This window comes from Cuculus canorus, chromosome 2 (assembly GCF_017976375.1).
Source record: "Cuculus canorus isolate bCucCan1 chromosome 2, bCucCan1.pri, whole genome shotgun sequence".
Taxonomy (NCBI): Eukaryota; Metazoa; Chordata; class Aves; order Cuculiformes; family Cuculidae; genus Cuculus; species Cuculus canorus.
Genome location: NC_071402.1, coordinates 112639668 through 112665119, shown reverse-complemented (window position 1 = coordinate 112665119; position 25452 = coordinate 112639668). Strand labels below are relative to the sequence as shown.

The 25452-nt window shown below is 39.5% G+C and overlaps 1 protein-coding gene across 1 annotated transcript in view; it reads right to left on the bottom strand.

The window, feature by feature from the left end:
* Positions 1–2183: 2183 nt before the first annotated feature.
* SUSD5 (sushi domain containing 5) overlaps positions 2184–25452 on the bottom strand; it is a 42134-nt gene continuing 18865 nt past the window's right edge. Inside the window, exons 3-5 of the mRNA XM_009556707.2 lie at positions 23453–23571; positions 14105–14293; positions 2184–4188 (exon numbers count right to left, since the gene is read on the bottom strand). Of these exons, the coding sequence (XP_009555002.1) occupies positions 2906–4188; positions 14105–14293; positions 23453–23571 (1591 nt within the window). The 3' untranslated portion in view covers positions 2184–2905. The remainder of the gene's footprint in view (positions 4189–14104; positions 14294–23452; positions 23572–25452) is intronic.

Below are 25452 nucleotides of genomic sequence, written 5' to 3'. Positions count from 1 at the left end.
GATGCCCTGGCAGTAAGTAGTGGTTAACAAAGTGAATGAGAGGAAAGGAATATCCTTACCACCAGTGAGCTGATTCAGCCAGCCTGTTATAATACATGGCTTCCCTAAAAGAGGATGATACATGACTTTTATCACAGAGCAACAGATCAATCTCATAATGACTGAATGTCACCATCATAAAATCGCTCCCAGTATTTCCCCTTTCATTTTTCCTTTCCTACTTTAAACCCACAGCTCACACTTCCAGCTCTTAATTCCTGTAATAAGTGACTCGTGTATTACGGTCTTATAATCTTCAGATTTTGTAGTTACTATACTATATTTATTGTTTGCCATCCCTACTGTCTTTGATTAGCCAACTTTCACACACAAAAGAAAGTCTGTCATATCGTTCATGGGCTGTTTATAACGTTTATTAGTTTTCCCAAACTTCCTGAATCATTCTGGTAAAGTGAAGATAGTGAGTACAAACAGATGCTGCTTCAAAAGCAGGTAGATCACTTTCAGAAGCAGAAAGGGCAGCAGCCTAAGAGAAGGCTGGCAGCTCAAGATAAACCCTTTTCAGCTATTTTTTTTAATATCAAAGTGTTTTCTAGAAGAATTTTCCAAGTGACAGACATATCTTTTCTCCATAAATGTCCAGGCAAACTGGATGATTTGCACAAGAACAACACATAAGTGATTCCTTTCCCTTTTTTTCTTTTGTAACTTGATTTTTATTTAAATACCTCCAAAGCATCATGTTAATGTACATTTTCTCCTGGTTCATGGATAACAAGTATTTCTAAGTCTCAAACAAGATCACTGTACAATTTGTGTTTGTAATCATATTTTGGGTCTCATTTTCATATGTTCAGTTACTGAGCCAAATAATATTGACTTTTCATTTTGAATGACGCTACACAGAACTGTAACACATACTTGCGCCTTTCAGTTAAACAATATTTTTAATGGATGTTCCTGTGTTTATTTTTCAGCATAGTTCCGTGAGATTACAGATGGTATGTTTTAGTTGAGTTAACAGTCTCCATAAAGTTGCTCAGTGCAAAATCCATTGTTTTTTTAAAAACATTACTGCATAAAAAAATAGTTTACAACAGAAATTCTAGGTTATTTCATAGTCTAGAATGCATTAAAAGCATAAACTCATGCATATGTCAGAGAAGACAGTATTTACAGATCTGTACAATTTCTGTCCTTCTTTATTTCCTGTGGCTCTTGCCAGGCAATTAGTTTCAACTCTTACCATTCTGAGGTCAAATTCTCCAAGATAATCTATAGCCCTTGTCTTTATTTTTCTTACCAGCACTGAGACTGATGACTGTGTGTGTATGATGGGACCAATTCTGCACTCCATTTCATAAAGTCTATCTTCCATGGAGTTGGAAATGGTTGCCACTGTGACTCTAGGCAGAACATGAAAAAGGGTGAAGTCCACCCAGAAACCTTTTCTTACTCCAATATTTTGATGTTGAATTATGGGCCTATTTTGGCTAAGGCTGTACAATAGAGGGGCAGATGAATTCATTTCTGACCTGCAGATTATTCACAGTTGCCAGTCTTTCTCCTGTTCGTTCAGAAAGTTAAGGAAGAATATTTCATACTGAACTCACCCAAACTATGTTAAGAGGCTCTAGAAAATATCCTCTCCTCTCTCCCCATCTATTTTCAGAACCGTTGGATATAGAACATGCTGTTGGAAAAGCCTCTGTTTTGACACCAACAGTCAGTCTAAAAGCCAAGTGTTTGTGTTTTATCAACTGGACGCAATTTCTCTCTTTCCCAGGTTTGCTTCATCTTTAAAACCACAATAAGCAGCATCCAAAGCAGATACCCATCTTCCACAGCAAATGTCCACCTCAGATACCCCTCCAGCTTATGAAAGAGCAGAATGGTGAAAAACAGTCCTTCCACAGAGTTCGTATGTCACGAGTATTATGCATGGCTTCAGTTCCCAGAGGTACTATTGGCTGTGAATTAAAATTCAGTATCTTGGTCAGTCAGTATTGTGTTCAGAAAAGCAGCCAACTTTATATAGGCTTCCACTGGAAAGTGCTTCATCACTACTTGGCTCTGTAATAGGAGGCTGTTCATCATAACACCTGGAATCAAAGGTGCTCTGACTCCTCTCCTGCTGATACTCAAGGAAGAATGGAGCTTACAGTATTCTCTGAATTCCAAGGAGACATCGTGATTTCTATAAAAAGATTAGTATAAGAATGGCACTTCTTCACTAAGGCTAAAAGAACACCTTCCAGAAAAATAGCATAATGATCCAACATTCGTGGCTTGTTAAATTCACAATATTGAAGAGAAGTACCTTAGTAATCATTGCAATACTATCCATTAATGTATGGTAGCAAATAGTTTTCTTTTTAAGACACAACAGGTAATAATTTGTTATGGTAATTTATCCTGACCAACTTGGGCAAGTTCTAAAAAAGGAACAAACATCATATGTGTAGTTGCTCCAAAAACATTCTTCTCCCCTCTTTCCCTCCTTCTTCCCCTTCTCCACTGAGAATAGACCAAGAAGGCCTGACCAGCACTGTCATTACATTATAACCAGATAACACAGAAATTAATCAATTAATTTATTATTAATAGGAGCAAAATGTAAAAGCGGAACAAATCGTAGATGTACTACCAAGCACACTGTGTCCTGCTGATGTCTCCAAAAGACCTTTGTGATAAAAACATACAGATTCTTTAGCTTGGAAATGTTGACTATGCTAAACTGCGATTTCAAAAGGATGAAATCTTTTTTATTGTCTATGTTCTTTTAGCATTCCTTTTTCCTTCAGGTTTCTGCACTGCTGGATTTTAGCATCCATGAGTCATATGATCCTTTAGCATCAATATGTTTCTCTTCTGATTTCTAGCATCTCTGCCAAAAGACCCCTGGTTAGACTTTCTGCATTTCGATGTGCTGGTGGTGGTAGTGGTGGTAGCAATGATGTCTGGGTTGACACCTTCCATTTAGTTTATAGACAGAATTTTTCTGCTGCCGTTTTTTAAAAAACCAAACAGCCAACACAGCTGCAACCAGTAATAAGCAGAGAAGAATCACAATTACTGCTATGATAGCACCTTTTTTGGACTTGGGACACTCCTCTCCCTCACATGGCTCAGAAGTGGGGATGGGCTTTTCTCCAAGGCCTTGGGTGAGATTTTCTTGCTCAGCTAATTCCTGGGATGATGTGCCAGTTACGATATCTGGAGCCGGTGCAGTGGTTGCTACTTGTGCTGGGTAGGCTGTTGTTTCTTCTGGTTCTGCATATGAAGTGATATCGGAGGGACTGACCATCATAGAAGTTTCTGATGTCAACATTTTTAAGCTGGTTATGTCAAACAGCATTGTTGTACCAAGCTCCTGAGTCACAGTTTCCAGAGATGTAGTTGGGTGGTCCCACACAGCATCGTCATAACCTCTGCTAATGTCTAAGTTCTCCAGACCACTCACTGGTGTAAGTGGTACTGGTGTCTCTCTGGCCCCTTCATCATCTATCCTCGTTGTTGCTGCCACAATCTGTGTTAAACCTTCCTCTGGAGCTGGGCTACCATTGCCTGATTTTCTTACTTCAACGTGATTTGGTTGGTCAGTTGTGAGGATAATGTCGTCTTCTGTTCCCATTGAACCATCAATTTTATCCCCCTCCTCTTCATCATTCTCTACCACTTCTTGTGTAACTGGATAGCCATCTAACCACGACTCATCAGTAATATCAACTGCATCTATCTCTGCCTTTGTATCATTAGTTGTGAGAATTGGTCCAATAGGGAAATCCTCGCTGTCATAGAACATTTTGGCACCAGGTCCATCATAGGCTGTCTTCACTCCAATGTAGTTATCACCTTCGGAAAACTGTGCTTTGGTGGAATCATGTGTCTCTTCCTCTGATTCAGGCTCACTGAAAGCCTCTGATGGAAACCAAAACAAGTTTTTTTGGCTTAGGAGTGACACAGGGGACTCAGTTGGTGCCCGGCTTCCTTTTTCAGAAGTGTCTGTATCCTGAGTAACATCTTTGGTACTTCCAGTCCTTCCTTCCTCAAAACTTTTGCTGAAGGAAAGTTGTTCTTGCTCCTGCTCAACTTCCTCTTTGCCATTGGCACGTTTGTTCTCAACAATAGGTATCGATCTGTCATCAGGAAAGTTATCCTCGTAGTCAATGTGTGCCTCAGTTTCATCTAGAAAATTTAAAAAAAAAAAAAAATTAATTTCTCCAGGAAACCACTGGGGTCATTTGTTACAAAAAATGAAGAAGAGAGGTTCAAAGAAGAGTGACTTTAGACAGTATTTTTCATTCAGTGCTACTGTTTATTTGAAAAGGAGATGGTCCACCATAAGCTAATAGTCAATATCAGGGTTTTTGAAAAAATCAGTATAGGTGTCAATGGTAAACACTAATATCTTTCCTTTTCAGATTTAAAAATTTATATAAACCACATATTGTCTGCAGTGAGAGGACTTCCTTCAATTGCTTAATGTTTTCCCGGATCTTTGCTCTCCCTAACATGACTCCTTTTGCCAGACTTGAGGAAAAATTTTCCACATATTTAAGAAAGAAAAGGGTGTAAAGAGGGATGTATAGTAAAAAGTAATCAATTACTGTTTGGACCTAAAAAAACCCCAAGCCTGGAAGTTCTAAAGTAAACTTCAACCCTTTTGAGCCAGCTGATTAGAAAGGTTTCTATTCAATGCCTTATGTTCAATTTTTTATCATTGTACTACTTTTCTTCAGCGACCTTGGTGTTACAGTGATATGACACCTGAGCCCAAGTGAGCTGAGCAGTATTTCTCATTCCAGAACTCTTCAGAGTTACCTAAGGAAGACACTCCCACCAAAGCTGTTGAATCTGCTCATCTTCATCTGAAGAAAGCAAGATGTACCCATGACTGCAAGGATAGACTATTTTGTCTCCAGAACTTAAAGCTTAACATGTAGGTACCAAATACCATCTGTAATCAGCTCTCAGGTTTCCAATTTTAAGAAACTAAATGTTGCCAGAAAGAAAAAAAATCCACAAACCAAACTGGCAAAAAAGCCTGAGTGCCAGAGGGGCAAATTCATCACAAAGTTTGAGTTTGATTTAGAAATACTCTCTATGCCTCAGCAGACCCACCACTCATAGCAAAATAGTCGACTCAAAGCATGAAAATAAATGTTTGAATTCGAATGAAATAATGCATTGTAATTTATATTTCTTCCACTCTTCTAAAACCTTAGCTCAATGAAAAATTTTCCAAACTAGGCAGGGTGGTTGATTTTCAGCTCACACAAGTTTTACTGCATAGAAAGCTGATGTAATTACTGAGATTTATGCGGGCATTAAAAGTCCTAGAAAATAGTGCCTTGGGATATGGAAAATAAAACAAACTGAATCATTGTGAGAATTTTTCTTTTTAAGAGAGTGCTTAGTCTTTCACGAAGACAGTAAAGCAATAGACCTGGCATGACACGGGAAACAAGAAATTAATAGGAAAAGCTGTATTACAAATAAATGCATTCATAAAATCTTATCTTTTCTTGCCTTTTTTTACACTCAACCAACTTTGAATCACATTTTCTTCTGTGGCCCACCTCAATTTCCAAATGAGTCACATTCTCCTTGGAGACTGCTTTCCCGACTACTGGCAGAGCCGTATTTGGTCTTCTTTTAAAAAAGATTAGAAATATTGTCAAACCAGTCTGACCAAAACCACTTAGCGGTGATACAGCTCACACCAGCTTACTTTTTGCCAGAACAGCTTAAGCCAGGTGCCAGAACAGAATGAGTATTAGCAAAAGGTATTTTTCTTGGAATAGTATTATGGGCCTACCAGAAACCAAAGCAGTTATGCTGAGGAAACCAAAATGTGCAGCATAGCCTGTGGAGAGTTAATACCTCTGTGAAAGCTATCATATTGGAGAACTGGATGTTCTCAGCAGGTCCTCTCATCTCACAGCAAGGGTGAAACCCGCACACAGTACCACAGTGCCAACAACAGGCTTCTCTCCCTCCCATTCTCAGTGTCCTCATCTGCTTGTGTAATCCTCTAGACCCTCTTTGTCCTCTCCAAAGCAGGAAAAAACTTCCAGCTCTCAGAGTGGAAAGCTTCCTAGTAGGGCTCCCACTTTTCTATTTAATCCTAAAATCTTGTCCAACAGTATTTCAGGCATTTGTTAATGACTGGAAGGTACCTCTGAATACCAAAGCATCTTAGAAACATATTTACGAAGCTGTGTGTGGCACTGGCCATTGCTATATGGTAGTCTCAATAGCCATCGAATGTTAGCTTCATTAGGTCCTCTGTATTGCTTTCACTTAAGAATTTTTCCATCTGGCACACTTTTTGTGTGGAAATGGTGCCTCAAGCCGTTTTGTCCTCTTACCATCCGGACTCCTGCCACAAGGTGATGTCTGGCATGCCTGTTTCACCAAAGTCTGGTGTCTTTCAGGACAATCTACAGGTATCTGTTGAACTTTTATGAACTGGAATATCATTATATGAGAACTCACCATTTAACAACTGTGGTTATTGTTTTCTTTTTTGAGATGAATCATCTCAATCTCTTGGAATAGGTCCAGAGGAGGGCTGCAAAGATGACCAGGGGGCTAAAGCACCTCCCATATGAGGAAAAGCTGAGAGAGTTGGGGTTGTTCAGCCTGGAGAAGAGAAGGCTCTGAGGAGACCTTATAGCGACCTTCCAGTACCTGAAGGGGGTGTATAAGAAAGCTGGGGAGGGACTGTTTACAAAGGCTCGTAGTGATAGGAGGAGAGGGGGATGGCTTTAAACTGGAGAGGGGCAGATTTAGACTAGACACAAGGAGGAATTTCTTCACTATGAAAGTGTGAGGCATTGGAACAGGTTTCGCAGGGAAGTTGTGTCTGCCCCATCCCTGGAGGTGTTCGAAGCCGGATTGGATGGGGCCTTGGGCAGCCTGATCTAGTGGAGGTGTCCCTGCCCATGGCAGGGGGTTGGAACTGGATGATCTTTAAGGTCCCTTCCAACCCAAACTATTCTGATTCTATGATCACTCTGGCTTATCTTTACCTGTATATATCCTGTACCTCTATTTTTCACTCATTTACTTTTCAGACTACTGTAATACAGCTGAGGATGAAATGCGGATTTTTATGTCATACCATTCTAGTGCATGCGCTCACACCTATGAAAAATAATGACATTCAGATGCTCTTGTTATTTCCTCCAGGCTTATTCTTTAGTTAGCAATATGACTGGGCAACTAATATTCCTCTTATTGACCAGTATGGATCATTGGTGAATGGTTAACTGTAGTAATGTTTTTTTTATAGAATCTGAAGTTCTTCACCTTTAGTGCCTCTCCTGCCATGTACTTTCAGCCCTTTAGAAGAAAGTCTTGGGGAGGCACATCAGGAAAGAGCAAATGCTCCTGGGATAATACAAGTCCTCAGTCTATCAGAACACATTAGGGGTTTGTTGAACAATTAATCAAGCCTCCATCAAACCTGCTGTCTTTGTGCCTGATCCTGTATGTATAGAAAAGAATCAGTGCTTTCTTAATGTTCAGCTGAGGAAACAAAAAGCCCATTGTAGTCTAAAGAAAGCCCGAGAATGGAGCTCATTATGCACTGCTCCTCATCTCATAAGGGAGTCTTGTTCCTCCTGACAATCAGATAGTGGCCCAAGTTGTAAAGTTGCTATAATGTATTTTCATACTCAATCTCCTGTATTTGTATAGTTTATAGCAAAGACTATCAACATGACTAATGTTAGCTTATGTGATGCCAGAATGAAAGCAACTATTGAGCTCTCTAACCATCGAAGGAAATACAGATCGCCTTACGCTGAAGCTTGGATTTATATGATCCTGAATGGACTTACAAAGTAATAATACTCTGTTCTTTCTTCTGGGCCTCAGATCTTCAAGCGGGGCTTGGACATAGTATTTAGTGAGTTTGCATTACCACAATGATCTAAGTCAGTTGTGAGCTTGATTTTCTAGGAACAGTTTGTACAACTTTTGCACTTCTTTTTGCTCATCTCATCAGCATTTTATTGAGCTTTCCAGCTCCCTAAACTGTTGTCTTAGTACTGAGGAGCAATAACCAAAACTCTCCCTCTTATCCAAATAGTTGTAACCTTTATTTATAAATATTTTTAAAGCAGCTAGTGACTGATTTAGAAGTGGTTGCATCTTCCTTCCTATCCAGGCAGGTCTGGTTTTAAGAAGAACCAGCATTGAAATTAATTAGTCCAAGACCAAAATCTTTCTATATTTGGTCATTGTTACATCTTAACCCTACCCTCCTTTGGCAGACTCAAGGATCAGTGAGCTCTTGATTCACTATCTGAGGGATTACTGAGGCTGAAATGAACATTTTACAGTAACAGATGCTGAAATGGCATACAACCAAAGATATGAGGCTCAATTAAAGGTAAAATCCTTTTAATTTAGCCTTGTCCTTTCTGGGAAGCACCCAGTCTTAGGGAGCTTTCATCTCCTTCAACATTTGATCCTAGTGTGAAAACACTGGCCAAGCATAGAGACAAGCAAAACCAAAGAGCCTGGTTTTCTACACTCTAGGATCAGTTTAATTTTTCTCCTAGATAGCATATTGGCATCCGAGCTCTATTTTGAGTGTTGCTATTTCGGACAACCATAAAGTGCACTGCATATTTTGTGGATGTATTTTTGGAGCACAGGAAAGTGAAACTTGATTCTATGTAGACCATCACCATAAACATTTCTACCATATAAAAACATCTTTATTCTAAGAATCTCAAAGTAGTTAGAGCAAACATTAACAAGCCAGCATCTGTCTTAAAGGGTGGGAAGGAAAAGAACATGTATACTGATTTGCCAAAGATCAGTCAGATTTGTGAACTACAGAATCTTGAAGAAATATCCATTTGATTTGGATCAGGCACACAAACACTCTTTGCTCAAATTGACTAGAAGGTGCTAGACAGAATTTGTATCACTTTTTGTCTTTTGCAACAGCTACAAGAAGTGGAATGATTTTTATTCTAGCAGAAAGCATGCTAATATAAATAAATAACTCATCATAATTTTTAAAACTAATTTGATTTGGCAGAATGGATCCATACCACATCAATACTTTACTTTAATGTAATACAATGGCTTAGTGACAGACCTGAAAAGAGAACCAAAGTTTGTCATAACAATTGTTTTGACAGGCCGTGGACACATTTTGTTGCTGATTTTAGTTGTCTGTCACAACTCTCCCTTTGTACTCTCAGATAAAAAATAAAACATTCCCAAACATGATTAAAAGCCAGAAACATCTTGGTTTACTCTCCCTATTAAATAAAACCAAAAGCAAAATAATTAAATGATGCTGGCTAGTCATGCTTACAGACCACATGAATGTGAATCACTACTATTCTTGAAAGCAATGTTTGAAGTACTGAGAATAGTTCAATCAGAGAAAAAGACTAAGAGCTGGCGATGAAGCTTTCAGAGGTGGTCAAAGCCAACCGAATCCTTCTTGCACTCAGGGTGGAAGAGTAAGATCAGCTCTATACACACTAGACAAGTATGCAAGTGTTGACACTGGAGAGAGTCCTTAGATGTGCAAAAGATATGACCTCTCCTGCCACAGGCTTACAGTTGGAAAAACCCAAAGCAGCAAAGGGAAGAAGATAAATATATGACATTCTTCTAAGACAGTTTTAGGGCAGAGATGTGAGATGGTTTCCCAGCCATCTAATCTGCCTTCTCTTCAAGGAAGCAGCCTTTTGAGGACTCAGCCTAATGCAGTGCAGCCCTTGAACCCCACACTGAAATGTTTATATTAATGCTTCTGATATTGAACCTATGATACATTTTGGAAAAAAAAAACAAATGTAATTCACCAATTGTCACTTCAGTCTCTGTGCCTGCAGGGCAGCCACAGCATGGCACGTATACATCTGATTTTAGACCTTACTGCAATGCTAACCTTAAGGACATATTCTGTGAAACAAGTGTGTTCTCTCCACAAAAATAGAAAAAATAATAAACTGCAAAAAAATAAGTATTTCCTGGTTCTCTGCTTAAGGTTGCTTTGTTGGGTTGAATATCCCTGTGTTTTCAGATAGAACACAGCATCTTTTCATGATGAGAAATTGCAGGAAACACTAACTATACAAACCACTTTTTCATTTAAAATGCATCTTGATTAAAATTTACAGTCCATTACCTGGTATTCACCATGTATATTAAAGCAACTTGTAATGTACTGTTTTCTGAAATTCCAATATACTTCACTGTGTCCAGGATCCACTTAATATAACCCCAAATTATTTTGTTCAGTTATGCCCATAGCCAAGTTTTGCCACATATTTTGGACTACATGTGTCTTGATGCATAATATATGTTTTCATTTAATTTACAAATATGCCAACTGTCATACAGTTGCATCCTGGGTGCCAGAATGGACCGTATCTCTCCTAATTGGATCAAAACAGAAAGGAAAGATGATCATACAGCTACTTCAAAGAACATTTAAGTGCTAAATGTAGACACTGCTACAAGGATAGTTCTTCAACTCTATATTTGCTCTGGGTGAGCAACTGGGGAATGTAAAGTGGGCCAAATGCTATTAGATGAGAAAGAAACAATAATTGCTGTTTAATCTCATATTCTGATGGATAGCTGGGCATTATAATGTGGCAACTGCCCGTCAGGACAGTAATACACAGCTGTAACATCCCTAGATCTCAGAAAGCTTAATGAGGCCAGTTAAACATTATTGCTCTTGCATGGATGAGGTAGGTGGACTAAGCAGCAGAGAGTAGTATAAGCTTCAGAGACAGTGCAATTTGTAGGAAGAGGCCTCATATCTTTTCATCCTCTGCCTGGAGTTTTCTATCAGTTGTATTTGTGCAAAAGCATGGGGACCACTTCACATTTCCAGTTGCTCACCCAGCACAGATGAAGAAAAAGGGAACTGTATCATCTCACCAGCCTCTAAGCATAGCCCTTAAACATTCATTGAAGTGGCTTCACAACAGTCTTTCCTCTGATGTCATCCAGTTAGGAGAGAAATGGCCCACTCTGCCAACAGGGTTATAAATTCTCCGTTAAGCCCCATCATTAACCTTCATAAGAGGGAAGGCTTGCCTCAAAGCACTTAAAAAACAGTGTGTGCACTGACTTCTGGAGTAACTAACTGATAATTTTTCTCTTCTCTCCTATGAACCCCAAAAATCTGTCAACTGTAAGTCAGGTTTCTTTTAATTAAATTAATTTTTCTCTTTTTCACTGAATTCTTACTCTTTTAAGAATAATGAACCCTAGTGTCACACTTTCATCTTCCTGCAGTGTCCTTTCTTAAAGGATTGTGATCAGGGGGATTGAATATATAATTGAACACACACTGTATTTTCTATCCCGGATTTTTAAAGTCTTTGAAAAACATTAATCAAAGGAAGCCACTCAGCATGAAGTCTACATTTAAATTATTTTAAAAATCATAATCCACATTATTACATCTGCTCCCAAGTTCCAGTGTTGATGTTTGTGATTTTACAGCCACACTTTCCTATTTCTTTTAAAAATATTTTTCTCTCCCCTGCGGCTGTTTAAAAAGCTCAGGCAAAACAGGGGAAATAGACTATTCATCCAGTGAAAGCAGTGAAACACACACAACTTAAATGGCCTGATTCTTTCTCTTCTTTACTTTGGTGTAATACAGTTTTGTTTCTGTGTGTGATGAAGTTAGCATTTACACTAATCTCAGAGGAGGAAAAAGAAGTATCAATTTGCTGCATATTATAGGAGATTCAGTCCCACTGGGCTATCAGAGGTTTTCCTTCTCTCCCTCCATGCTCCTTCTCCATTCCATGCAATATTTCACTTAATCATCTGAACTGCTCTTTGTAAGAACTATTCTGGAAGCTGGAACAGTTCAGAAAGATGTTAGAATATCTATTTTTTTTTTTTATTCTCTATATTATTTGGATGGGTTTGAATATGTTGTTCCGTGGTGCACAGACGTAAACTGTTTCCACCAAGAAGAAGTTTGACTTTTTCTCATGATTATCCACTGCCTGGTGATATATGTTTATGAGTAAAAATAACTCCCTACAGGCCCCGGGTGTTAAGGAATACATAGGTTCTGAAATGAATATGCTAACTCCAGCCTGTGTAGATAGCTCAGCTACCCAACAGCCGCCCATTCCTTTGTTTAAAAATTATCTGTTTTGCCAAAAATATCATGTTAAAAGTGTTTTATCTCTCTGAAAAATATAGTAAAATACTCTGATGATTGATACTGAAAAATTGTGAGTTTACATATTGAGCAGAATAATGTGAGAAAGCAGAATTCAGATTGCATCCAATCTGACTTCATTCTACTATTTAGCTTATATTTAAATAAGGGGAAGATTAAAGGTTTGTTGCAGAACGTAACTAGCATGTAAAGGTGGATTTTCTTGGAGGTTTGAATTAAGGTAATGTCTTTATTATAATCTGCCAGAGACCTGCTTTCTTGAGTCAAGATCTTTGGTAAAAATTCCATTTTCCTTCCCTTTAATGGAGTCAATATCTGGGTAACTATTGTCATGTTTGTAGGTAAAATTCCTGAACACATGGTAAAAGATAAAAATTGTATGCCCTTTTCTTGGGGCAGAATAAAATATAATATACTTTTTTTTTTTAACTCTTCTATCACATTGCATAGCTCTAACCCAAACTGTATTTCTGCCACTCTTTCACAGCTTTCTTCTGTGACACTGGCAGCTCTCTTAACTTATGTAGATCTTTAATTTTCCTAATCTAGCAAAAAGAAGTGCCATTTATCACAAATGTAAGGCCAGAAGTTCAACAGTGCTAAAGCAACTAGTAGGAAAGGGCTAGTAAAAGCTCAGGTCAGCCAAAAGAGCTTCTTACAAGCCAGTGGACAAAGTCCAGGGCTTAAAAGATGGGCAGCTATTATATTTTTTTTCTTATTGTATATTGTGCATCCCAAATAAATATCCAAGAACACTTCAAGGATGGTCATCTTAGTTCAAACTAGAAAATATAAAGAAGCAGGGGGAGTCATATATGGGTCTGCTGTGCCCTTGAGAGGCATTGACCCTTGCCTCCATGGGGCCACAGCACAACCATCCTGACCTTTCTGTGAGGTGGATGCTAACTCAGGGGCCTCAGCATGTAGCATTGCATGAAGGTGTGGGGCTGGTGACCAGCAATAAAGCCATGGACAGCCTCAGCCTGTTCATGACAAGGAATGAGGTTATTTCGATACAAGCCATGCCTACAAAAAGACACTGGCTTTTTCTCTGCGGTTGCCCTAGGTTTGCAGAATTGAGAACAAACACCAACTTTTCATTTCAGTAGCCCACTCTGTAGCAACTCTGTGGCTTCATGTGAAAATAAACACATCAGAAGACATACAAAACCTGCATTGTACACTCTATCTGGTAAACAATGTCTTTGGCTCCCTAACGCTGCCTGGGCATGGCTTTTGAACTACTCTGAAAAAAATATCTCTGATATTTCTTGTAATATCTGTAGTAATCCCTTTCCTGGAGTAAACAAAATAAGTACATTGAAAAACTACAAACTTTATGCAGTGACAGAATGAGCACATATAAGAATAGAAAGAGCTGATTTCCAGAAAAGGGTTGTTTCTGATATTAAAGACGCAGATGAAGGGTCTTCCCAAAGGTTACTTTCCAGTAATTAAAAACTATGTTTGGTACTAAAGAAAAATGGTACTATGGGAAAAAGAAGGAAGATGATGGGCTGAAGGGCAGAAGCTGAATGATAACCCTGGGATAAGACTCAGTGAATCCCTGAAACAGGGTTAGCAGATCTAGAAAAAAATAAATCTGACATTAAAAATTCCAATTTTTTATTCTGAATGACTCCTGTTACCCAGAAAGAAATTTATGCTCATATAAATATGAATAAAATATCCTCTCCTGCGGTTTCCTTGGAGATGTTTGCCATTGGGATTGTAAAAGCCCTGTTGGGCCAGTTAACACATCGATGCTCTAGTCACCAAGACCTTCACCAGGACCTCACACGCCCAGGAAACACCCCTGTAAGCCTGAAACTGTCTCAGTTGAGCTAATGGGAGGCTGCGACCTCCCAGGGGGATGGTCAGTGTGCAGGTTGAACTTACCTTTGATGCAGGCCTGAACCTGCCCGTACCACTCCCCACAGCTGTCACAGAGCAGTGTGAACGCCGTCTCCTTGTTGCCCATGACATACCCCTGGGCACAAACGTACAGCAGCTCGTCCCCCATTTCAAAGCCAGTGTGGCCATGCAGGATGGTGTAGGGGAAGGATGGTGGGTCCCCACAGGGCTTGTCTGAAAAAAAAGAAATGAGATTGTAGAGATCTTGCAATAGGCTTTAAAGATCTTGCAACAGGCTTTAAATGTAGTGACAACAGTGGTGCTAAGAGAGTTCCCCAAGGACAAACTTAAACACATCCAGAGACCTCATGCATCTCATCTCCTTCATGCCCTTATCCTTCTTCACAGCTATTTTCAGGTGTAATTGGGAAAGTATATACCGGGCTATAAGAGACATGTGATAACTATGATGTTACCAATGTGTAGAGTGGTGGATCTAGAGGGACGTTGTTTCCAACATGTCATCCCTGGATGTAAAGCTACGCTGTCTGCCTGCTTCTTCAAAGGCTTGGGTAGGTTGGAACTGGAAAGCAAAAGCTTGGACGCAGCCATTTTTCTTCATTGCAGAAAAGCTTGTGAAATTGTTTGACATTTTATTTTCTGCTGTGTGCTAGCAAGCAGTCAGAAGCTGAGCAATGAACCAGTCCATGGTCACGGAAAGGAAAGGCCCAGATGGATACCAGTCTTTTTTCAGACTATCTCTACGCTTCTATTCTTGCTCAAAACCAAAAATTTCTTCCCAGATACTCAATTTTCCCCTATATTATGTTAGAGACATCCTAAAATAAATGGTGGCTCATGCTCTTCCACTTAACAAAAATCAAGGGTTACATAGCTCTGCTCTCTGTGAGACTTTGAAGAGCTAAATTTATTGGGATGTAGACTATAACACGATGTTGTTTGATAATATTTCTACTGACACACTAATAACCAGGAAGGAAAAATCACTGTAAACAATAACAAAATAAATTTCATTGAGTTTTTGGTTGCATAACAGAAGTCCAAAAAGGAGGGAGGTAATAGCCAGCATCAGTGTAAACTGAATTTGAACTTTTGGCTATTGTTAATAATCTGGGTCAGATCTTCTAGACAACTTCTAGGCACTGCATTTTTTCTTCTCTCAAAGCTCTTTCTCTCTCAAAACTGCTCCTGAAAGGGGGTTTGCCCTGTCTCCATGTTCTCTAGGTTTTCTACAGTCCCTTTTGGAACAGACATCTCACAGTTACGGAAAGACTAAACAACGTAACCTAGAACACAAGAACATGATCTTACCAAGAAACACAGTGGATGAAACATGGAGTGTTGACACAAATAAACGCTTCTGTATTCTTTTTCAAATCTGGTATATCTTTCTAATGGCTCTAGAGCCCTTATTGATGGTGGAAGAAAAAACAACTGCTCCATTTGCCAAACTAGCTAAAGATTCAAAACCTACTTTTTTCCTGACACAGAACAACTGAAAATGAAAGGGCTAATAGGTAATAACTTGGGACTTCTGGTAATTACATGGGATAAGGAAAACTTAGGGCCAGGTCTGTGTTCTAGTATTGATCTGCCCTGTTGAAAGAGTTTACCTTAGCACAAAATCCTAATTAATTATTTGGCTAAGCAAACATTACTTTCCTTGGAAGACTTTTCTTTGGAAGCTGAAAAAGTGACCTCCAAGACTATGCTCCTAAACACGCAGGAGAAACATCTTCAGAGAGCACCCTTGTTGCTTTGCTAGAGTCCATTTTTAGGACAGTGTCATCACAAGGTCTTACAAACAACATTTCCATTGACACCAATTCAGATTCTCAATCTACTTTCAGGAAAAAAATTCAGGCTTTCCTGCTTTTGCCCCAGGGAAATTCTGCAAGATCCTTGTGACTCCCAGCTGCAGCTTTTCCCATCATCTACACACTTCTCACTCAGGCATACGTAAATACGTGTTTATTTAGAAATACCATGTATTTCAGTTGCCAGATGTTAACCTCACAGTGAAACGAACATCCCATTATCAACATCCACACTCTGTGAGAGTTCTTTTTGGATCAGGATTTTAGAAACTGTCTGATAGACCTGGGTAACCACTTCTCAACTGGGTATGCTGAAAAACATCTGCCACTAATTTAAGGGACACGCTACTGAAGCCAAAGCTTTGAAGTCTATTCTCTGTTCTGTACACATACATATAAGCTGTCTAACACCTTCAGAAGTTAGTAGGAGTTATGCACACACACATTGACAGAAAAAACAAGCTCTTGAGGCTACACAAAGCTCAGTTTATGTACAGTCTTATGGAGGCTTGGCATCCGAGGAAGTGAGGAGCTGTTAGCAGCTAATGCCTTTCCTGTGAACTGGTCAGACGAACAGAGGTTGATGTGAATGAAAGGAATAAAAAACACAATTTACTGCCTCATAGGAAGGCTACAGACCCCTGGATTCCATGTGCTTTATTTATGTAGCTACTTCCATAAGTATAAATGTGAGCTGTGTATCTGCTCTGAGGGAAATATTGATCCCAAGGCTGTGTGGCACAATTATATGTCAAAGAGTATTCTTATCCATCAAGCCTTGCTTCTTAGTCCTGTGGCCACAACAAGCAGAAAAGTCATACTTATATTAGTTGAATACATTTACCTCATGGCAAACACATTCAAAAAGCAGATTATAACCTTAGGAAAGAAGGAAGCTAAAAGGAGCTTTACTGTAAAATTAGGCAACATGCGATAACTGAGACTAATGAGACACTGCAGGAGAGACCAAGCTGATATGTGAAGAGAAAGAAAGGAGAGATTTAAAAGATGTTCATGGATAAACTATGAACATTGAACTTCTGAATGTCTCATATGAGACTTCCTAAGTTTTGCTGCGGAGTATAATGAGGGCAGCACGGACAGGACAAAGTGAAAGCTGATACCCTACAAAGACATACTGGAGTTCCTACATCCATCTTGATGATATCATCCCCCATGCAAGACGTACTGGAATTTTCAGTGTTGCAGCATCTTACAACTCCTTGTCCTGCTGCAGTCTCAGTTGCTATGACAATTCCTTCTCAGTCTTTTGCCAAACCTGTTCTTTCTCGTACATGTGCATGAGTGACGCTGGCACGGCAGCTCATAGACCTGAGCCACTTCTGGGGAAGCCTTCAGGTTTTTGTCTGCAGCCTTTGTGCCAGGAGGAGAAAGAGAGTGGGCTTGTTTGGAACAACAGCCCATGCTCAGTGCTGGCAGTCAGGCTATTTTCTTGCTTGAAAAGAAGAGGCAGATCTGGGTCATGAAGCATGACAGAGGCTGTGTTGGCAGCAGCTTGTCATTTGGAGGAACAGCAGTGCTCTTTGTTAAGATGTCTACAGAGGTTGCCTGGAGTGATGATGCTGGTGGATGAGGACCAGGCTCCTCCAGTGCTGAGTGCGTGCTGAACTCTCCTCCTGGAGCACTGCTTTTTCCATCTACCATCATATTTTCTTGGTGCTTGCTGAAAGATTCAGCCCAATGCTTCCTTCCCAGTAGAAACACCTGATGTGCTGAATTATTTTGCCTTGGTGCTCAAAGGGTACTCAAATAGGCCCCATCCAGCAGATTCCACGCTCTGCCTGCTTGCATGTAATATCACATCCTCAAACCTGGAAACTTGGGATCTGGTTCTGGACATCATGACCCTTCCTGAGTTTGCCACAGAGAGCTCTGCTGTCCTAACACCAGCTGCATACATCGGCAGCTGACCTACAGTAAGCAAGGATGGATTAGGTTACGCAGCAAGAGAGCATGGTGCAGATGGCAATATGGAAGTACGCAGAAGGATTTCATGTCAGCAGCAATTTGGCACAGGCTGTCTCCTGGAGACAAAATTACCACCACAGTCAATAAAGAACTCAGTATACATGAACAGAAATCAGGACAGAGTTAACATCCGACAACTGAATGGAAGTAAACGGCACAGCAAAGATATAAGCGTTGAGCATGAATATGTTAGAGTTTGTGATGACACCGGTTACAGACCTCTTAGAGACTCAGAAACTATTTTTTTTCAAGGGACTGAAGGCACGTCTTGTTAATCAAGTTAGCACGTTCTGCCGTGATTGACTTTTAGGACTTATGCCTACTCTAAAGAGTAATTAACTCCAAAGCATGTGTGGAAAGGAGTTTGTGGTGAGTCACTTTAAGAACACAACATCCCTCCTCCCCAATCCAGATTCTTCCAGAGGCATCTTCTTAATTCAAATTACAAATATCTCATCAGTTTGCAAAGATATTTTTTTTTAAATGTCTTGATAAGATACCGTCTACAGAAAGGACAGACGAAGATCAATGCAAAAAAACCCAAAAATGCAACACAAAAAAGATGGAGACTTCAGCTTCCACATCACCTGGCAGAACTGGAAATCTACTGAAAACTGATTGTCTACAATTGCTACTTTAACTGTGTTCTATGCTCTGAAAGCTGACATGAAACATCCTCTTTGAAATAAAACACCCTCTGTTACAACCACCCAATTCAGCAGAGTTTTTCCAGGGAGGCCACTGGAATTTATAGGATGTCATCTCACCATTAAGAAATTGGAAAATCCAACCCTTAACGCTCAGCCTTATGAAAGATGAGTGTGGGTGTTTTTCTTCTTGACTGCAGAAACACTAAAGCATATGGATTTTTTCTTTTTGGATAAAAATACTGAGTACAAATAGAGCACAAAGAACCATAACTCAGTTATAGTAATGTAAATGCTGCTTGGAAGCTGCCAATGTTAGGATGCCCGTACCTCTTTTATCAGATAGGGCTTCTAAGAATAACTTCATTTATTAGTTTAAATGACATCAGGAGGTAGCTGGAAATTCACTGTCAGCTACACGCAGAGCTCTGGAAAAGAAAGCTATAGCAATGAATAAAAAGAAAACTCCATACCCATAGCAAAGCATGACAAATATAAAGAAATGTTTCAAATATCACATAAAGCAAATCATAGTTTGATCGCTCTTTTAAAGTGCATTTAATATATTTTCTGTAAAGGAAGGGCTGGAAAGGGCAAACTGAAATATGGAGATAAGCTGTCAAGCTTTGATGGGCATCTGGAGACAGAAGTCATGTTTCACAAAGTTTTATTTGCATTTATGCTGTACACTACTACAAATTGCTGCCTGTTTAGTTTTTCTATGGTGGGAACAAATCAAAGTCTTACAGAATGGAGGTCTTACTTGTTGCCTGTAAATATCAGTGGGTCACCGAAAGAAAGAGCCAGTAAGACTCGGTAGCTATGAACAAAGAAATCTTTCCTTTCTTGCATTTTAAAAAAGTACAAGAAAGTGAACTGAGCAGATTGTATACGTATGGAATTGAATTGCATGTTGTCCTACTGGTAGGAAAAACTCCAGCTTTCTGTTTTTCTTGCTATATCTCTTGTATAGTTTAAGGCATTTTTATTAATGAGCTTTGATAGAGAATAAATACACACTCCATGGGCCAGATCTGACTTATATGTGACAGTCTATTTTCAGAATAGGTAGAATGTAATATATTTGTACTTAATTTTTTGCTCTCAGGGCTAAGAAAGAAACTTACTGATCTCAGCAGAACCTGAGCTGGTATACAGTTGTCTTCCTGACTCTAAACGCTACATAAAACATTTGTTTCTGAGAAACTGAGAAGACACGTTTCTCTGTGCTGTGAAAACTGCAGCAATACTCACAGCACTCATAAAATATTACAGCTACAGCTTTCCCTATCAAACATAACTCTTAGCACCAAATCCATGCAAAACATAACTCTGAGTATCAAAGGCTGCTATGATTCTTCACTGTGTATAGAAAAAAAAATGCATTTCAGAAGCACAAAAAATGCGATCTCCTTCTTCAGGATTTTTATTCGTAAGATATGATCCTGTAAGTACACCCAGAGTTCTTGCTCTCATCTGACTGCCATGACAGTTGAGGTAATCATAGAATCATAGAATCACTAGGTTGGAAGTGACCCACTGGGTCATCGAGTCCAATCATTCCTAACAATCCTTAGACCATGCTTCTCAGCACCTCATCCACCCCTCCCTTAAACACCTCCAGGGAAGGTAACTCAACCACCTCCCTGGGCAGCCTCTGCCAGTGCCCAATGACTCTTTCTGTGAAAAATTTTTTCCTGATGTCCAGCCTGAACCTCCCCTGGCGGAGCTTGAGGCCATTCCCCCTTGTCTGAATGCTGAAGTGTATGCTGAAGCTATTCAACCAAAGTAATCTGTGTGCTTGTATGTTGAACGAGTAAAGATTAATTGTAAATCAAGGCCTAGGAAGGGCATTTTGTTATGGTTTGTACCAGAAGTAGGTGGTTCAAGATGCCTTCTGAACAACCTAAAGATCAGAAAACAGAGTTCTGAAAAGTTACTGTCATCAAATGAGTTTCTAAAGAAGAGAAGGCTGATGTGACTGTTCCCTTTGCCCATTCTCAACCTGTCAGTCTGTCTGAGCCTTTAGTTGATTTCAGCCAAGTCTGACAGAGGGAGAACTGCTGAGCATCTGCTCATTTTGATAAAGACAAGTTTAAAAGAGGAAAGATCCAAAGCCAGGCATCTTTGCCATTGGGATGTGCACAGGTAGGACTCAGCTCTTACCCGTTCCCATAAATGCTGCTGGTCAGCCAGTCAGTATTGCAGATGGGTGGACAAACCAGCAGATTCATACCTTTAAGGCAGTCACAGAACACGTTGCCTCTTGCCCAGCCAGCCATGCTGGGACCCAGCACAGAGAGAGTGCCCTGAAGGCAGGGAGATGAGGAGGAGAGGAGGAGATTAAGATACACTGGAGAAAGAACCAAACACATTTCATATGAGACTGCAGATTAATGGTTTGATGATTATAGAAGAAACGAGAGTGCTTGCAGCTATTGTGTATGCAGACATAGGTCTTAATGTAAGAAACCTGGGATTTACCACTTTTGGCAGGGCAAAACAACTCGCTTTTTGTAGCTGATTTCAATACACAGGTTTTAATACTAATGTATTATTGCAATAAAATCAATATTGTATCAATTGAAACCAATGTTCACATTTCTGAAAGTAATATAATACTTGGGATGTTCCAAGTAAGAAACAACTCATTAACTGTGACTTAGATGTGTGCTTATTAGCCACATGTACAAAACAGCAGAACATATATGTTGTGACTGAGGCTGTGGTGAGGGGATTGGTGTTGTTGCTTCTTGCTGGATATTTACTTTCCCAATCTGATAGTGACGTCCCTGAGGTGTAGGACATTCTTTCCTCAGACAACTGTTTGTGTGTTGCTGTGTGTTACACTTGAATGTTAAGGCTATTTCATAGAATTATAGTATCATTTAGGTTGGAATAGACCTTTAAGACCATTGAGTCCAAGCTTTAACCTAACACTGCCAACTCCACCACTAAACCATATCCCTAAGCATCACATCTACAAGCCTTTTAAATGCCTCCAGGGATGGTGACTCAAACTCTTCCCTGGGCAGCCTCTTCCAAGTCTTTACAACCTTTCTGTGAAGAATTTTTTCCAAATATCCAGTCTAAATGGTGCAACTTGAGGCTATTTCCTCTTGTCCTATCTCTTGACGCTTGGGAGAAGAGATGAACACCCATACCTTTACAGCCTCTTTTTAGGTAGTTGTAGAGAGTGACAATGTCTCTCCTCAGCCTCCTTTTCTCCAGGTTAAACAACATCAGTTGCCTCACCCTCTCCTTTCTGGACTTTGCTCTTTTCATGCCAACTACAGACTAGGCTCTGCCACACAATTTTGCTCAAACCTTTCTATTCAAACATCGTCTCTGCATCCAATTTATATATATATTTTTTTTTTTTCAAAGAAAAGGGGACCTTATTGCCGCCCAGTTACGTTATTGCAATGTTTCTATTTGGAGAGTGCTTTGGCATGATTGCCCCATTCTGTCATCAGTGAACTCCCTGCCTTGTACAAAAAATCTCTAATGAATTGTCTCTTCTTTGCAAATGATCTGAGTTTGCGAAACTCAGTCCCCTGAGTTTTAACTATGCAGTCTCTGAGTCCTATATACTACTCCTTTCCAACCAGCATTGTCAGACTATGTTCTTATCTTCACCTTTACTGGCCCTTTACCACATGTATTAATCAAATGCAAAAAGCAACCCCCCAAGACCCAACATCTACGTGTAAGTTCGGACGCAGCAGGTGGAAACAGACAGGGGAGCACAAGGGCACAATGGAACAATAGTGGCCAGAGCAATGATTTCAGCATCCCACAGCTGTCCCACCCACTGCAAGGTTTTTCTCGAGGGGGGGAGGATGACAAAAGAGAGATTTGAAGGAAGACAATGAGAGACTTTTGCAGATGTTTACAGGGAGCTGCTCCTATGTGTGAGGAACAGCATGGAAGAAAGCACAAAGGTGCTTCTGTGACAACATTAGCAACTGGGTGATGGAGCTGGCATCGCTCATAGCAGCACGGAGCCTGGAGTTGATATCACAAGGGCTGTTTTGAGTCAGTCAAACTCCACAATTTTTTACTGACTCTGCACATCAAATATACATCACCTCTGCCACATTTCACCTTAAGCATATTTTCATTCCCACTGATGCCACTGACTACTCATCAAAATTCCCTGTGTTGCGTACTCATTGTTTCTCAGTTAGTGCCATCTGCTTGTCCCTGCTTTTCTTGGAAATGAGATGAAAAACTGCACTGTGGACATCAGCAATCTGTTTCTAGGGGTCTCAAATTTCTTTGCACTATCCTGCCTATAAGTAACCATTTACTTTTTGCCTTCAGACTCCATCTTTGCTTGTAGGTTTGAATATCAAAAAGTTTAAGCATCTACTTAAATTGGAAATAATGTGGTCTTCAGAATCATCCATGATATCTCAGAGTTCCCAGCAGGCTGGTCTACACATGTTAACGAATAGAAAAAAAAAGCCAAACCAAAAATAAAACTAAGGCAATAAAGTTATCTGCATACAAATGTTATATACTGATAAATACGCAGCAGTGCGGTGTTTTGGGGCTGCAAGCCAGCCTTCTGAGTTACATTCAGTTACAGTGCTGAGTATGGGAGGTACTTCAGGCATCTCAGATATATTGGGGTCAGATATATTTTTTTCCATGCAGTATGTTCTATGAACACCAAAATGGGTTTTCCAAGACCCACGGTGCCGTTTGCACTCGCTAAACTGCAGCAAAGACAATTTATTTCCTGCAATCAATGTCTTTGTAGCAGTTGACTCATTTAGCAGGCATTTACTATAAAGATTTATTCCTTAATATTCCCTCTTTGCCTCTCTGCAGTACAAAAACAGAAGGAAAAACACTTAATGATGCAAGACAGCAATGACTGTGCATTATTTCAATTCTATATCAGTGCTGACCTTCATCCTTTACACAAAAAGCATCATATTGGTCATTCACAAAGGTATTGGTTTCGATTTTAACATCAATGGCTTTCACACTCTGCTGTTTGCTGCCCGTCGTTCTGCATGTAATTGTCCTAAAATAAAGAAGAAGAAAAAATATAATCAGAAATCTTCTGGAGTTGTGTATGCAGGTGAAATTTGGACATCTTTTGTCACAGTAGTCAGGCTTTTCCCACTGCTTAACCATTTAAGAGTTGGCACATAAGGCATTAGTGTAGGAAAATACATGCAAAAATCCTAGGGAGAATTAGAAGTAATTAAAAAATATTTGCTCTAGATGAGTTCAAGGCATAGGAAGCAATAAAGATTGTTTATCTCATTACATTCTGCAATCATTCTAAACATCAGTTCGAGTCCCAGAGTATTTCAGGCCACATTCTGCTCTCACATTCCAGCAGTACAGATTCCCACCAATGGCACCTGGATAAAAATGAATAGAAAGCTCAAGATTTGGTCTGAAAGATTAGAAATTAGCAGCATTTAGCATTAGAAAAGCATTAAGGTTGTGTATTTTACTGCTCAAAGGCTAAGCAGTAAGCAGCAAGCTTAGAAAATCAATCTTGAGTTCTTGGAAGAAAAACATCTATATTTCTTTTAATAGTAATTTCCCACCTTTGCGTAAACCCCATTTCTTCTAGTTTGCTACTCGGAGGAACCTAAACCATCCTGTTGCCCTTTGTAGGCTTGAACAAATGTAATTAATCTATACTTGGTTTTACAACTCTGTAGATGCTGAACATGAAGGAAGAGATTACTAATTATCTGTTCTCTCAGCCATACTGGCTGCTTAAATCTAAGAAATAGAAGACAGTTTGTTGTAGAAAACACTGGGTATACCGTTACACTGAAGGTTACAAAGGCTGGGAAAGTGAATTCAACCCAAATTTTTGCAGCTGGATATTAATGTTGTGGGGGTTATTTTTTGTAGACAGCAGGTTAGTAGAACAGTTGCACAGTCAGCTACTCTAGTGAAAGCACGACAAAAATGCTTTCCACAGAGGAATCCTTCCAGGGTGAGGAAATTTATCATTTTGTATTGTGCAGTGGTTGAACTAATTTTACTGTCAGTCCTGCACTCAGTTTTGGGAATAAAATAAAAGTTGACTAACAGCTCATACATTGAGCATGGGAAAGATACAGTGGGAACCTAGTACTTGATCATGCACTTAAATACTGTACAATTGATTTATACAAGTGGCCTGAATTATGATTGCACAGACCGTCTTGACTGTGGCATGCGTTAGCCTCTGAGAAGTTGAATATCCAACTTCAATGTTCTTTTAATGTAAACAAGCAAAAGCAACATGAAGTGAGACATATGGTGGTGGTCATGTAGACATACCAGACTCGTTCCTATCACAGCTCCGCTCTGGAAAATGACATGATATCATTTGCTATTGAAAGTTCCTCTGTGATTTCAAATCAAATCTGTTTCATTTGTAAGGCAAACACCCTTGATTTTTAGGGGTCACTTGAAGGACAATATTGTTCATACAAGTTTAAAATAAAATTCTTTTAGAATTTAATGCATTTAAAGTCTAAGTCCTCTAAGTCGGTAATCAAGCACCTAGACAAAAGTCACTTGATCTGCCAAGGACACTTCAGATGACAGGGAGAATGAGGCCATCAATTAGAAAACATTTGCAGGTATTCACATATTGTTCCATCAGGTCTTACAAGGCCAAATTGAATAAAACAGTTATATTTCCCTTCAAAAAGTGACTTACCAGCCTTAATCTTCCCAATAACTACTCAGTCACTGAGGTAACCAGATCACTTATGCTTTGAAATTCTGAGCAGACATGTCTTTAAAAATTTGTGCATTTTGCCTATGATTGTATGCTTCAGATTTCAGACGCTCTTAAAAAAATCTGTTTTGAAGATTGTTACCATCCTAAAACTCTAGTGTCTGAAAATCTGGTCACATTCCTTTCTGTGCTCAACCAAGGAATATA